Consider the following 13,220-nt stretch of genomic DNA (forward strand, 5'->3'; position numbering starts at 1 on the left):
CAAATATATTCGGGCTTCAATGTATTCCAGTTTAAATTTAAGGTTTAAAAAAATTCAAAAGACTGGGTCCCACTGTATTGCTCAGGCTGCACTGCAGCGTCTATTCACAGGCGCGATCCCACTACTGAGCGGCACGGGGGCTTTGACCTGCTCCGTTTCCGACCTGGGCCGGTTCACCCCTCCTTAGACGACCTGGTGGTCCCGGGCTCCCCCAGGAGCACCATATCGATACCGAACTTAGTGCGGACACCCGATCGACATAGTCCGCAGCAGCTCAGAACTCCTGAGCTCAAGCAATCCGCCAGCCTCAGCCTCCCAGTAGCTTGGATTACAGGCGCACGCCACCGCGCCCGGCGAGAGCGAGTGGAATTTTTTAGCATTTCACTTCAACACAGATGTGACGTCACGTACCATTGAATGCGTGTAGAGTGACCTCTGGTGTCGAAACAAGGAACTGAATTGCTACATTTAGGTTAGACCTTCAATTGCAATCATTAAAGAAAATAAGCAATTTCACCGTCACATCACTGTAAATAAGACAGGGTTTTACACTTCTAGAAACTCAACATACACAACATTTGGTACAAATGATCATGCATGACGATTATACACTTTAAATAGCATGTCAGACATTTTTGCTATTTACAGTTGTGGGCCAGTTGTCCAACTTCTTTCAATGTCTGAATGTCTTGAGGTTCACAAAAAGTCAGTTTTCCCAATAATATTAACTACCCATTCCATTCTACCGCACACACCATTTACCTGATGGAAAATTCATATTTCATTTGAAACAAAACCAGGTCAAGTCTTCCACCATTTGAAAATAGGATTTAATGGTATGCAACAAAGAGTAACAAAGACATACATGTTGGAGAAGTTACAAAATGGACATCTGGCTGAGAATGGAACTTTCAATTTGTTTCGCAGCCATAAAGCAAAACAAAGACAATTCCTCAGAGTAAAATTGACATTATATCTGTAACAAGGAAGTAAAATGCATCACATCTAGTGAAACATATATATTTAATCTAGCATCTAGCAGTATAAAAAACAATAAAAATATGCTGTGAGCTGGAAGTAACAATGAAAAATAGCAAGACTGTAAACAATTCCTGTATGTGCTTTCATGACGCCTGCGTCACCACAAAAGTCGGGTCAACCGGACACTGCCATCGTCAAGGGCAGGATATAAATCAACATTAAAAAAATACTATAACTGTTTATTTCAACTAGTATACACTGTCAAATACAACAAACAAAAAAAATACAACACACACCCCTCTGTCTCTGAGTACCTGAGACAGATGTGTCATACCGACTTAGTGTGTTTCTTCAACGACTTCGACTGTTGCATTTGTTTCCTTTTCATTGGTTTGTATGTAGTGATGGTAGCTGGGGCTGTGAGGCACTGGAGAGCCACAACAAAAAGGCTAAAGGCTGCCAGCTCCCAATCACGTTGAGCTACCCTTATCTGAAAAGGCTCCCTAACCCTGAGCCTCAGGCAGGAGTGCTCATCTCCCTCCTAGGCAAAGAGTGCAGAGCTAAGTGCTGCTGGCTGTAGCTGCGCTGTAAACAGTAACGGTTGGCGACGGTCGCCGGGGGGGGGGGCCCGCCCTTTCATTTGGCTCCCAGCTCCTCCAGCAGGGGGTTGGCCTCGCTCTCGGGGGTCTTCACGCTGTCGGTCCGCACGATGCAGGTGGGCCGGTGGCGGTTGAGCATCAAAATGAGCTGCTGCCGTTCGTGCTTCAGCTCCTCGATTTGGGCCTTCAGCTCTGAGTTCATCACCTCCAGTCGCTCGGACTCCTGCGGGGTGCGGACACACAGTTAGAGTGTGGTCTGCGCTACACTTCAGTTTTATAAACACTATAAAATTTAACGGCTGTTCTATCAAAGGTGTATGTGTGTATAATGGGAAGGGAGGTAACACACAGTGGTTAACAGTGAATAGCATATCATTAGAAGCATACGCTTGCTCAAAGTCTGATGACAGGTTGATCTAATGGCCAAATACCAAGGACCAAAACAGCAGAAGACCTTCAGTCGTCCAAAGGCAACTTTAAGATCTGTACTAATTATTAATACATCCCTAGTGCCTGTAAGGGATGGTTGATAAACCATCACTTACTATAGCAGCTGCAAGGGAATTCAAAACAAATTGGCAGTTAGTATTTGGTTCCTGCTTCCTGAAAAATGAGGACATCATACTGAAGTAGTGACGTCGTTCTCATATGATAAGCATTAACCCGTTTATCTATCTTTTCCAAGAAGCAACCTAAACAAATGGCTGTAAAATTCCTTCACTTTCACATTCACCGTGTTACTAATACTAATACATCCCGTACTAATAGACGAAAATCCGCAAAATATGATGATGGAAAACCCCATTTGGACAAACACAAACTTAACCAATAGTTTCAAACCCAACTTCCTTCTTGGAGAACTATGAGGTTCGTTAACTCACCCTTTGTAGAAACTCTGTCCTCTCCTTCTTCTTGTTCCGACATCGGGCTGCGGCCACCTTGTTTTTCTCTCGCCTCCGTTTCCTCCTGTCCTCTTCCTCATCCATCTGTGTGAGGAGAAACAACACTCAGACATTTTACACACATTCACTGCTGCTTGGGAGACATATTAGGAGAAATTAAGTATCAAGCAAGAAGAGACCGGCAAACCAATTTTTTTACTTTCCATCTGGATAATTCATATGTTTTTTTTTTTTACTTAGCAGAAATGGAATACTTTCACTTTGCGTGCATTATTTTCAGAGTGTTTATTAATGTCTTGGACACAAAAGTAAATAGCTTTAGAAGTGCACAGATGGAACCAATATGTTACATAATAAAAGTTCTCATTTTCTACACTAGATGGTGCTATTGACTAAATTTAAAGCTAAAGAATGGAAAAGTCTGAGGGACATGGGCCCTCTGTCAGTTAAATAGCATACTAAGGGTTGCCGTCATCCCACTAAGCCAGCTTCATGGAAGCAGCAAAAATGTTTATGGAAATGTTCAAATTTTTCATAATAAATGTGGAATAACTAAATATGGGCTCCTAATGTGCTTGATCCCGGTGCCTTTCATTAGATTTACAGAAATAATTTAGTCTTGATCAAAGATCGAGGAGGGAAGGCAGAGTTGTATTTATGTCCTGCCGACAGATTTGCATATAGCACTGTTAAGATGAATTGCAGGCCTTGGGCTGTCAGCATTTCAAAGTTATAGCCAGTGAAATCAAATATTTCACCCAGAGTGAAGATAGGGTGTAGCCTAGCATTTCCAGGAAGCCCCCTGGCGGACTGCATTCTGAAGCCGACGGGGTATCAAAGTGCTTTTTAGCTGTCTATAGCACAGGCCACATATTCACCAGCGTAGTCCAATTTTCTGAGACTGGACAACAATTTATTCACTATGGCAGAAGGGAGGGCAGGCAATGCAGTTTTGTTGAGGGAAATAAGGCATGAGGAAGAAGCACTTTTTCTTCCTTTGCAGCAGCAGAGATAAGGAGCTCAGCTACACCATGTGGCTTTGGGATCAAAGCCAAGGAGCGCACTGCTCCTCGGCGCTTCGGTCTTTGCCCTGTCCAGCCCTAACCCCGCTCCCCAGAGCGGGCCGGTGCTCACCTCGGTCTTGATTGGCGCAGGCCTCTTCCCAAGCCTCCCCAAGAAGTGGAGCGGGGACAGCATGGCCCCCAGGTTGCGGAGGTCGGCGAATTTCAGCTGGTCAGTCAGCGTGGTGGCGGAGATCCCGGCCAGCGGGCCCAGGCTGGGGAGGGAGCCGGCCGTCAGGGAGGGGTCAGGGATCTGTCCCGGCATCATGTCAGATCCAGCTACGACCACAGCTGGAAGACAGAACGGGAAGAAAGGAACTGAGAAAAAGCTTACAATTGTTGCTCATTTCTTTGACGCTCTTGCTTAACATCGTTACATCATAGACTTTGCAAATAGGAATGGACAGGAATGCACCTTCCATTTCACCCCTGTGACAGCAGGATAAGGAGGCTTCCAGGGATGCTAATTTGCCCCATACGGAACTCTATTCACAGCTTCTGCATAGCCACTCACAACACAGCTCTTCACCATATTCTGGCACACGCACACACGCAAACACACACACACGTGCACACACACACATACACACATACACAAACATACCTGCCAGAGCCACATTCATATCTTAGATTGGTAGAGACAAGGACAATATCATTAAATGTACATTTCTGGGCATACTGTTTTTGCTGTGCCTCGTACAGGAACAGCTTATTATTCAATAGAAACCTACAAAATTAGATGAAAGTACTAAACATTGCATAAAATACAGTTACATTACTGTGTTATAAAAAAAGGGGGGCTAACCATTAGCAACTCAGAGCTGTGGATGGATATGAGGGAGTGCTGCCTGAACAGGAAATGGCTGCAGAAGCAAAACTATTTTTGTAATTATTTGGAGCGAAAAGCTTGGTAAAGGGTTACAGTTAAATGAAAAACAAATGCTTGCAGACAATACTGGAACCCAAGACAGAGTCTGGGGTGTTCTACCCCAGCTCAAAGCAGACAGTCATAATGATCTTAGGGCAGAAGGAGACTTTCATAGCGAAATTCCCCGAAAAATCTGCAATCAAATTAGCTTAATGATGGCAAGGAACTGCTTGATAGCAAGTGGGCAAGCAACCAAGTCTGTCTCCGCAACAATTTCCAGCTAATTCCTCTGCAAAAGACATCTCTGAAAAAGAGTTAATAAAGAGGTGAAGCAATGAAAAAAAAGCATTGCATCACCCTAATCTAAATTTGCCTCACCCTGCCTAAACCCTGTCCAGGTCCGCTTACATCAACAGGGAGGTTTCCTCATTCCAACGACAGGGCCTAACCGTGCATATGTAATTAACGTATACACAGGTCTGGCGGTGTTGGGCACATTTCACCCGTGTGTACGGTCTCCAGAGGCCCTGTGGTTGCCTGGGCTCCCAGTGCATTTTACCGCCGACCCCCCCCACCCCCGCCAGACATGGGTGAAAAGGCCGGCTGAGCAATGTCCCCGATCACGGACGGCTCAAGTAACTCGGCAACTATGGGCGGGTCCTACTAGACCCGCTCGCCAAATTCCAGGCTTGCAGCTCTTCGGGCGGTACAGAGAAAACAGTCCGCTCCCTAAACTCGAAATGCGGAGCATTGTGGGTCCAACAGGCTGAAACCCTGGAGGAACGCAGGGGAAGGGACTGACTGATGTCCATCTCCTGATGTCTCGCAGCTCGCTACTGCTCTGTGCTGACAGGCGTGTTCTGGGAGAGCCCGGGGAGGCAGTGATTCTTGGCACCGCTCGCCAGTGCTCGCCTTGGGATGAAGGGGGAATGTGTCTGGGTCTGCTATTCAGAAGGTCTGCCTCTCGGCCCGACTGAAAAAACACATGGGCCCTTGCCAAGTGCTCTCTAAATGGAAGTATAGATACTGTCTGGGGGGGGAGTGGGGGGGGGGGGGTGGGTGGGCTGAGAAATGAAATAATAAAATGGGTTGTTGGAGACCAGCTCCAGCATCCTGCCCCTCAACAGGCCAACAATTCATGCAAGGGGCCGAGGTAGTGGGCCCAGGAGCATTCTGGGAGAGGTATAAGTAGTAGAGCTCTGTGATTATCGCGGTCTACTAGCATGCGCTGACAGCTGAAAATGAACCAGAGAGCTACGCAACGAAACAATCACCCACTACCTGAGGAATTCGAAGCTGCTCGGAAGGTGACCTCTAAATTGTTTTTCTAAAACCTTTCCACAAACAAGGCAGCTCTGCACCTAGTAACAAGCACTCAGTGACAACCAATATGAAATTTATATAGCATTCATAATGCCAGACAAACTTCGAATTGGGAAATACTGCAGTTCTGAATGCTGACTGATGTGCAGCATTAGCAGACATAATTTAATACACAAATCAGTGCTAGCCCAGTGATTGTTTAGAAATGTGAATGTCTGCAAGATACAGGCCATTAAATAATCTTAAGAGTTAAGCAACATTAGTCAGTCAACAATGACAATATGCTTCAAAAAATGGCTCAGTTCCCTTGCACTGATTACTGGAAAACTAGCCTTGCTGTTCTATTTTGCCAATAGAAGGAAAGACAGCAGATTGCAATGGACCCTTAAGGGAACACAAATATGTTGGTATTCATTTAGCGAATAAAGAGCATACAGGCAACGTACACCACAGTAATTAAATATCACATATGGTCTGATACACATTAAGCACATAAACATAGATTCATGTTTATTGTTAAAGATCTGTCCTGGTATTATGTGAGTTGCCAATGGATTCTTAGCTGTTTTCAGATACAATAGGGCACTTAGGGTTCCACAGTTGGCAGGTACAGTTAAAGCACTCATCCATAGTGCAGTGATGCATCCTACAGCTAAAATCTACCCTTAGTAGAAGTCTTACAGAGTGATAAAGAATTGCAGTATCATATATGAATGCATCGTGTATACATTCCAAACTGTCTGAAAAAGGACAAATGGGGTATACTATCTTGACCTAATATTTCAAAGTCAATATGGGCCTAGAACCCTTTTGTAGTTCAAAAAGAAACATGTGGCCTACAAAATATCTCGGGGCAGCACACATGAACAAACCGAAACACTGTATGAAGTGAATCATTGTTTGGGTTTCATGCCGCACCATCTGTAAAGCGACTGAAGGAATGAGCACCCGATACCCCCACTCTCCGAATACTAATCCGCAAGTCAAAAGGCTGCTGAAATGGTGTTGTCAGGCGAGATGGAGGGGTGCATACTTCTCATTTTCTGTTTGGTCAAGACTATTGGTCTATGGATGATGTATGGCCAACCACCGCAGCGTCCTGAAAAAAAATCCAGTGATGCTGCTCAGCTCAGGGAAAAGTGCTGGAGACAAGAGGCAATCAAGGTGAGCAGTTCAGAATTTTTGGGGTTTTTTTTGGGGGGGGGGGGGGGGCAGTGGTGCTCACAGATGCTGCTGTGCTTTCGAAGGACTGCACAGGGGAAACTGTCCGCCCTCCCCGGACATGGGCAGGGAAAGGAAATGTCATGTATTAGTTATGAAATAGAATAGAACTGCACTCAAGACATTCTGGCAGCGGCCCAAGGTAAATGATATTTGAGGTTTTGGCATGTTCCCTGCATGTGAGTGTGTATGCCTCACATTCGCTCCCCCCCTCTCCTCTAACTACCTCCACATTTTCGCAAAAGCGCGGCGCGGTCGCTCAGTTTACACATCGCGGCTCCGTCTCACAGCGCTCCGTCTGTCCAAACGGGACCGCTTCCCGCTCCCTTCGGCGGGGCAATTAATCTGCCCTGGCTCGGGAGCCACGCCCCGCCCCCGCCGACCGAAAGGCCCCGCTGAAGACCGCATTCCGCCGCCTTTCCACGTCCCCGTTCCCCGGTGGCGTTAAACGCGGACCACAGCAGGCCCCCGTGCGGAGCAGGTACCCGGGGCAGTGCTCTTACTGAGCGGTCAGAGCGAGCCGAGAGCAGGGGAGGAGCAGGACGCTTTCCCTGGAGCAGCGCGCTCCTGGTTGTGAAAGAGTCTCTGGCAGTCCGGAGCCTTCCCTGGCCAGCCCGCCCGCCCGCCCGCCCGCCCTTGTCCCCGACGCACGGCCTTCTTCCTCTGAGCCAGACAGAGCCCCGCTCCCTTCTTGCACAAACTCCAGATTTATTACAGAGGAGATAGAGACCACTTTGCATTTGTCCTGTCCCAGACTACTGAAGATTAACAATGAAAAATAACTGAGCCAAGCCGTTTCCTCCCACACTGCCAAAGGACTGACTGTACCACTGCCTGTACTCCGTCAAGCAATACTGCAAGCGGCCAGCCCTTCTGTATTTCTATGGGCCAAAAAATTGGTACAATCAAAAAACAGAACTAAAACCAAAAGTAATTTTGCACCAAGAAAGACTGTACTTACAATCATGTTACCATAAAGCTACCAGACTTAAAACTCAAAGCAGAATGCTTTCACGCCACATACAACCTAAAGGGTAGCAGGACCAGCAACTGTGGAGACAAGAGTACAGAACTGGAGCAGAACTACAGACTGGAGACAAGGGTAAGAAGAGCGTGTTTTGTGTCACTGTAGATCAATGCTACATAGGAAAGCTGCAGGGAAAATTCCATGAAGTGGTTGTCTGAAAGCCGTGGCCAGCCGGACACGATAGAAAAAAAAGGTGATGCCGAAGCACGCGGCCCGAAGCTTAAACCATGTAACGCTTCCCACTGGGGTTCTGACAACAGCAAGCCTGTGCTAACACGGTGCCTGCCATCACTTCAAGGCCAGCCATAAACACTCTCTCCAGTCTTTCCCCCTTTTCCCCCCCTGTGAGTCTGAAGGAGGAGCAGAGCGCCGCCTTTAATCAACCGGAGGCCAGATCTGGCCGGCTGAGCACCTGGGCCGGCACGAGCCGGACGTGAGAGCGCCATTGTATCGCCGCGGTCGGGCCGGGGGGAGACGGGCCCGCAATTAGGCCGCGAGCGCAATTCAAACCGCCGCGGTTTCGCCCAGGCCCTCCGAGCGGGATTATCAACACATTCCTCTTCCCTTCAGCTGTCGTCCCCCAGGGAGGTCCCCTTCGTCACGGGGGATTAGCACCCCAAACGGGCAGCCCCCTTTTCCCCTCTCGACGTGTCACTCACACGCCGCTTTTTCCATTGTGACGCTCGCTGTGGTCTTCGAGTCAAGCTCACCGCATTCTCTGTCCCCTCCCCAGGGATCTCTGTTGGACTGGGCAGGGCACCTCCCTGCCAACACAGTCCAGTGGAAGCGGAAGGGGGTGGGGGGGGTGGGGGGGGGGGGGGGGGGGGGGGTGCGGGTCATGGGGGTCAGCTCCCCTTTCAAGGCGTTGCATCACGCAGGTCTGCGGTCAAGGCCAAAGCGCACCAGCAAAATGGGCACGACTCAACTACAAGCAAAATGCCGCTTTTATAACAGATCGAACTTACAAGCATGTAAGAAAACCTCCAGGGTGGTATACACAGAAAAGAAGACAAAATTTGCCAACCATTCAACTGAGATCTGAGGAGGTGACTTTTCAGGAAAGCAAAAAAAAACACTTCTAAATCTTCTAAATCCCTAAAAGTCAAACACTATTGAATACAGATTTAATGCAGTCTTTGTTTAAGCAATCACAAGGTTGTGTAACATAATATTTGGGGATTCTATACGTGTCGTTCTCCCCTCCTCCTCTGACAGACAACACCACAGCCAGTTTTGCATTAGGTGCTCAAAGCATCCGCAAGCAATCTCAATTTGATGTGATGCAGACGTCAAATGACCCTCTCCTGTGTATAAGCAGGTAATTTCCAGACTCAAATTGGCTCTAAAATTCCTTGCTCTACCACAGCACATTCTTGTGTGTTCAGAGAAATATAAGACGCTTGTGGTGAGTAAAGTATATGTTTTCTTGCAAAGGTGCTCTGTTTCCTCTTTTGCACTTATGCTTGCTTGGCTTGCACACCCCTCACTCCTCCCCCTCTCCAGTCTTTTTTGGGTGAGGTAAAGGGATGAAGGCACAATTAAGAACACTAACTCGAGACCTAGTAAACACAAATTAAATGTGTCATTTTGGTGAGCTTCAAATTAGCTTGAGTTCCAAATTCCTCAAAACAAGAACAAGGCAAGAAAATCTGGAAGTCATAAGTGAAACAATTGATCCTATTGCATAATTCCACTGTTACAAAGTTGCACGAAAACTGCATAACGAGACTAACCTTTGAGGTCTCGAGGACGCAACCGCACGCTTATCGCTGTTCACCAAAACAGCTTAATGACATCTCCACACCGTGTTTATGGTTTCTTTCCACACGCAGTTTCTTTGACTTAGGAACAAAATGAAAGAAAAAAACATGTTGGGAAATAGCACGTAGTTCAGTGGAGCAAAGCAGTGCCATCTGGGACGAATGCAAAAGCTCAGCAGCCCTGATTTGTGTCAGGGAGCAGATGCAAACTGTGGTGTCACTGAGGCAATGTCTGCAGAGTGCAGTGATGACATTTAACCTCGAGAGGCTTGCTTGACATTATCTGGAGGCATTTTTAGCTCAGAATAAATGCAGGAATCCCTTTTTTTCCATGCTAGAGTGGCATGGCCTTGCCAGCATTCCTCCTTATCCTGCAGTGGTATTTCATCGATGTACAAACCATTTTGGGAAAAGGCTGAAGCAGAATCACACTGGACAGTAACATCACAGCTATACAGCGGCATGGATTGCCTCAGTTTCACTGTTTCAGATTCAGAAAGGATCCAGAAATTCACACTGACACGGCAACACCTAATTACTGTGCATTACAGCAAAAATTTCATGTTTTGAAATCTTTGAACACATGGATCTTAAATATGATACCAATAATAACATAAATGCATTAGAAATTGCACTTCAAACACAATTTTACTTCAATTTCAATTCAAGGCATACTTAGTCTATCGTATTTCTGTCCACAAGAAATGGTGAACTTAAAACATGTAACCGTCCGCCATCCACCATGAAAAAACTATTCCAGGACTGTGTCTGTTATGACTATGTCTACCAAAGTTTGACATTAGGACCTTTCAAAAAATAAAAATGTAGACACAACTGTATTGGACATCTAGTAGTGAAATACCAGAAACCAGTTCTGAGGAGGTCATTTTCTTGTACTGACAGGCAAATTAAATATGAAATATTTAACTTTTTTTTCTTTCTTTTTTTTTTTTTTTAAAATTTACTCAGCCAGTCCTGCTTGGACACAAAATGTCTTAGTACTCAAGAAAGGGTTATGATGTCTGGGAACAACTATCTGTTTTCAAAGTTAACGGTCAGAGGGTATTAAAACTGTTATCAATCTGAGCCATGTGGCTTCTCTGCTCCCGATTATTATAAATGCATGTGACAGGTTTAATGTCCCCACAGATAAGGGAGGAGAACACATGCTAAAAACACGCTACATGTTCCACTTTCAGAACGTCAACAAGAGACATATCAGCTACAATTTTATAGCATGATTTGTATCCCACTGTATCACTGATGTCTTAAAAATACCCTAACCTTACTGTAAAATGACCTCAGCTTCCCTACAGAAGCGAAGTTTTAACGTAACAACCCTACAACTAGCCAAGCTCTTGCTGCAGGTTTACATGGTGTAATCAGACAAACATGCAAAGAATATTCAGCGACTGTTGATTTTGGAACTTCAGTCTAAAAAAGGTTCAACAGAGACAGCCTCATTTAATGTAGGCTCTCCTCTGTAAATGACATTACCTTTCAGCCTATAAGTCAACTGTCAACTGTTGTTTGTTTCCTTCTAATTTTCTGTAGTGGACCAGTGAATTTGCTAACTGTCCAGATGAAAATCTTAGCTACACACATAGGCCCTATTATCTCAATAAGGTCTGTTTGAAAACACACATATTGCAGCCCAAATCCAATAAACATAAAATCAATCAATGGTAAACTTACAGGGCATCTTCACGATGCCACGAAAAACCCACTTTCAAAACAATGTCAACATAACCATTTGCTTCATTTGGTGATTCATAATTAAATAATACATTGGTTAATGTAACTGATTGTTAATAAAGTGTTTATAGTTGATTTTATTATTTTAACATTAAAACTGACATGGCTCGTTTACAAAGCGTTCTAGGTGTATTTCATTTTTGGAATTAAAACCATTTTAATCAGAAAAAAATGGATGATGTCGGTGCATTGAGGATATTTCAGATAAAGAAACTCGGTTCAGGAAAACAAGGGAAAAATAAATATGTATGCTGGCAGTAACAATTTAGTTTCAGAAACAGACAATGGTTACTTCTAACCGTTCAACGCCAGCTGCTGTTGAGATGTGTCCTTTCGCGCGCCATGTGAAACGGATAAAACCTACAGTGATAGGAACCATCAGGTTTTTTGCATTTAAAGACTTATGCATTGTTTTTGAAATGTGACCTTAGTAGACCATACTATTAAACAGATGCTTTTAAACAAACTTTTAGAAGAACATTAAACTGCAAAAAAGTTCACTACTTTTCAAGAAGTATTCAGACTACGGGCTGCACATAAGTGCACGTGCATTGCCTTTTTCCAAGGTTGCAGACGTATGGAAAAACTAATCGTAAAGCTATAAACTAATCAACATTAATGTCGGCAAGCTAATGATAAAAATCTATGCATGCAAGTTAAAGCTTTATAGAAATTAATTTTTGCAAACCATCTCTCAGCAATGCATCCAATTGCACAGCTATTAATACGTACAAATACGGCAAAACAGTTAGAACGTAATAAGTTAATGACGAAAACAGGCCACTTTACACTAGTTTACACAGTCTAGGCGGAAGTTATTGTTCAATGAGTAGCCCATGCAGGCTACTTACGTAACCCAACTTCTGCAAGTGGGCAATTAAATGTCGTTAATTCTAATAGCCGTCTAACGGCCTTCCACACTTGCAAAACCGCCGTTTGGTTTTTTTAAATATATATTTTCCAACTTAACGTCTAGATATTGTTCCTTATATTTAATCATGTTAGAGGGAAAATAAATGATTGAGCATACAAAATTGTGGATATTCCAACTAGAGATAAGTTACAAAACATCCATTCCAAGAGAACAATACAATTCGAAAAACTTTTGGAACAGATGAGAAAGAAACTTCTGTATGATTTCATAAATTACAATAATACTTGAGAAATAGCATACCCTAATAAAGTGCCCTGGTGGTTCGCAGTCTCAGTAGGGAGTTAGTTCAAAATGCTTCAGAAGTTCCCTTGCTAGCTAGGTAGCGCGCCAGTAAGAAAACCAAATCTACTAAACGACACGAGTGCCGCTCCCAGAACATAATCAAACTTTATTTAAAAATTTCAAATACCTGACTTTGGTCCTAAATCCGACTGATTTTCTTTTTTAAGGTCAGCTGGAGGTCGGTTGTAGATTTTAAAGAGTGGAAATCGTTGCATCAGCCCGTTTATATACCGATCCCTATCTGGGAGGGTTTGGGAATGCGGAACTTTCTATTACCAGCCAGACGTAAGCAGGGATGTACAACTAGCCTGCAGCCAACGTAGAAACAGAAAAAGAAGGGCGATTTTTTTTTTGGTTGCTCCACCCCTAGCAACCAGAAAACAAACAACACATCGGGCAACTGGAAAATCCTTGAGTCTACCCACGCACTGTACACGGGAACCCCTTAGTAAATAAATACACCACACCTGACGTATTTTCTTTATTCCCACAAGGCAGAAAAGTAAG

General features: G+C 44.7%; 1 protein-coding gene across 5 annotated transcripts; it reads right to left on the bottom strand.

Moving 5' to 3' along the window:
- Window positions 1-813: 813 nt before the first annotated feature.
- On the bottom strand, window positions 814-13,020 carry LOC118225818 (jun dimerization protein 2-like). 5 transcript variants are annotated; one of them, XM_035414802.1, is made up of 6 exons: window positions 12,841-12,973; window positions 9,716-9,823; window positions 8,642-8,746; window positions 3,617-3,834; window positions 2,462-2,566; window positions 814-1,803 (listed from the first exon to the last, which is right to left on the bottom strand). In XM_035414802.1, exons 3-6 carry the CDS (start codon window positions 8,655-8,657, stop codon window positions 1,618-1,620), a joined length of 525 nt encoding a protein of 174 aa, XP_035270693.1. In that variant the 5' UTR covers window positions 8,658-8,746; window positions 9,716-9,823; window positions 12,841-12,973; the 3' UTR covers window positions 814-1,617. The 5 variants fall into 5 exon arrangements, with proteins under 5 accessions (XP_035270693.1, XP_035270703.1, XP_035270710.1 ...); XM_035414812.1 differs by lacking the exon at window positions 12,841-12,973 and adding an exon at window positions 12,672-12,810; XM_035414819.1 differs by lacking the exon at window positions 8,642-8,746.
- Window positions 13,021-13,220: the final 200 nt, after the last annotated feature.

Source organism: Anguilla anguilla, chromosome 1, assembly GCF_013347855.1.
Source record: "Anguilla anguilla isolate fAngAng1 chromosome 1, fAngAng1.pri, whole genome shotgun sequence".
Classification (NCBI taxonomy): Eukaryota; Metazoa; Chordata; class Actinopteri; order Anguilliformes; family Anguillidae; genus Anguilla; species Anguilla anguilla.

Excerpts from the sequence above, each read along its gene's own strand:
- LOC118225818 (XM_035414794.1), bottom strand. The coding sequence starts at position 12,928 with ATGCAACGATTTCCACTCTTTAAAATCTACAACCGACCTCCAGCTGAC. Across the intron at positions 3,835-12,840 it reads GGATTTAGGACCAAAGTCAG|CTGTGGTCGTAGCTGGATCT; the intron begins GTATTTGAAATT and ends TCTGTCTTCCAG. Across the intron at positions 2,567-3,616 it reads CTGCGCCAATCAAGACCGAG|ATGGATGAGGAAGAGGACAG; the intron begins GTGAGCACCGGC and ends CTCCTCACACAG.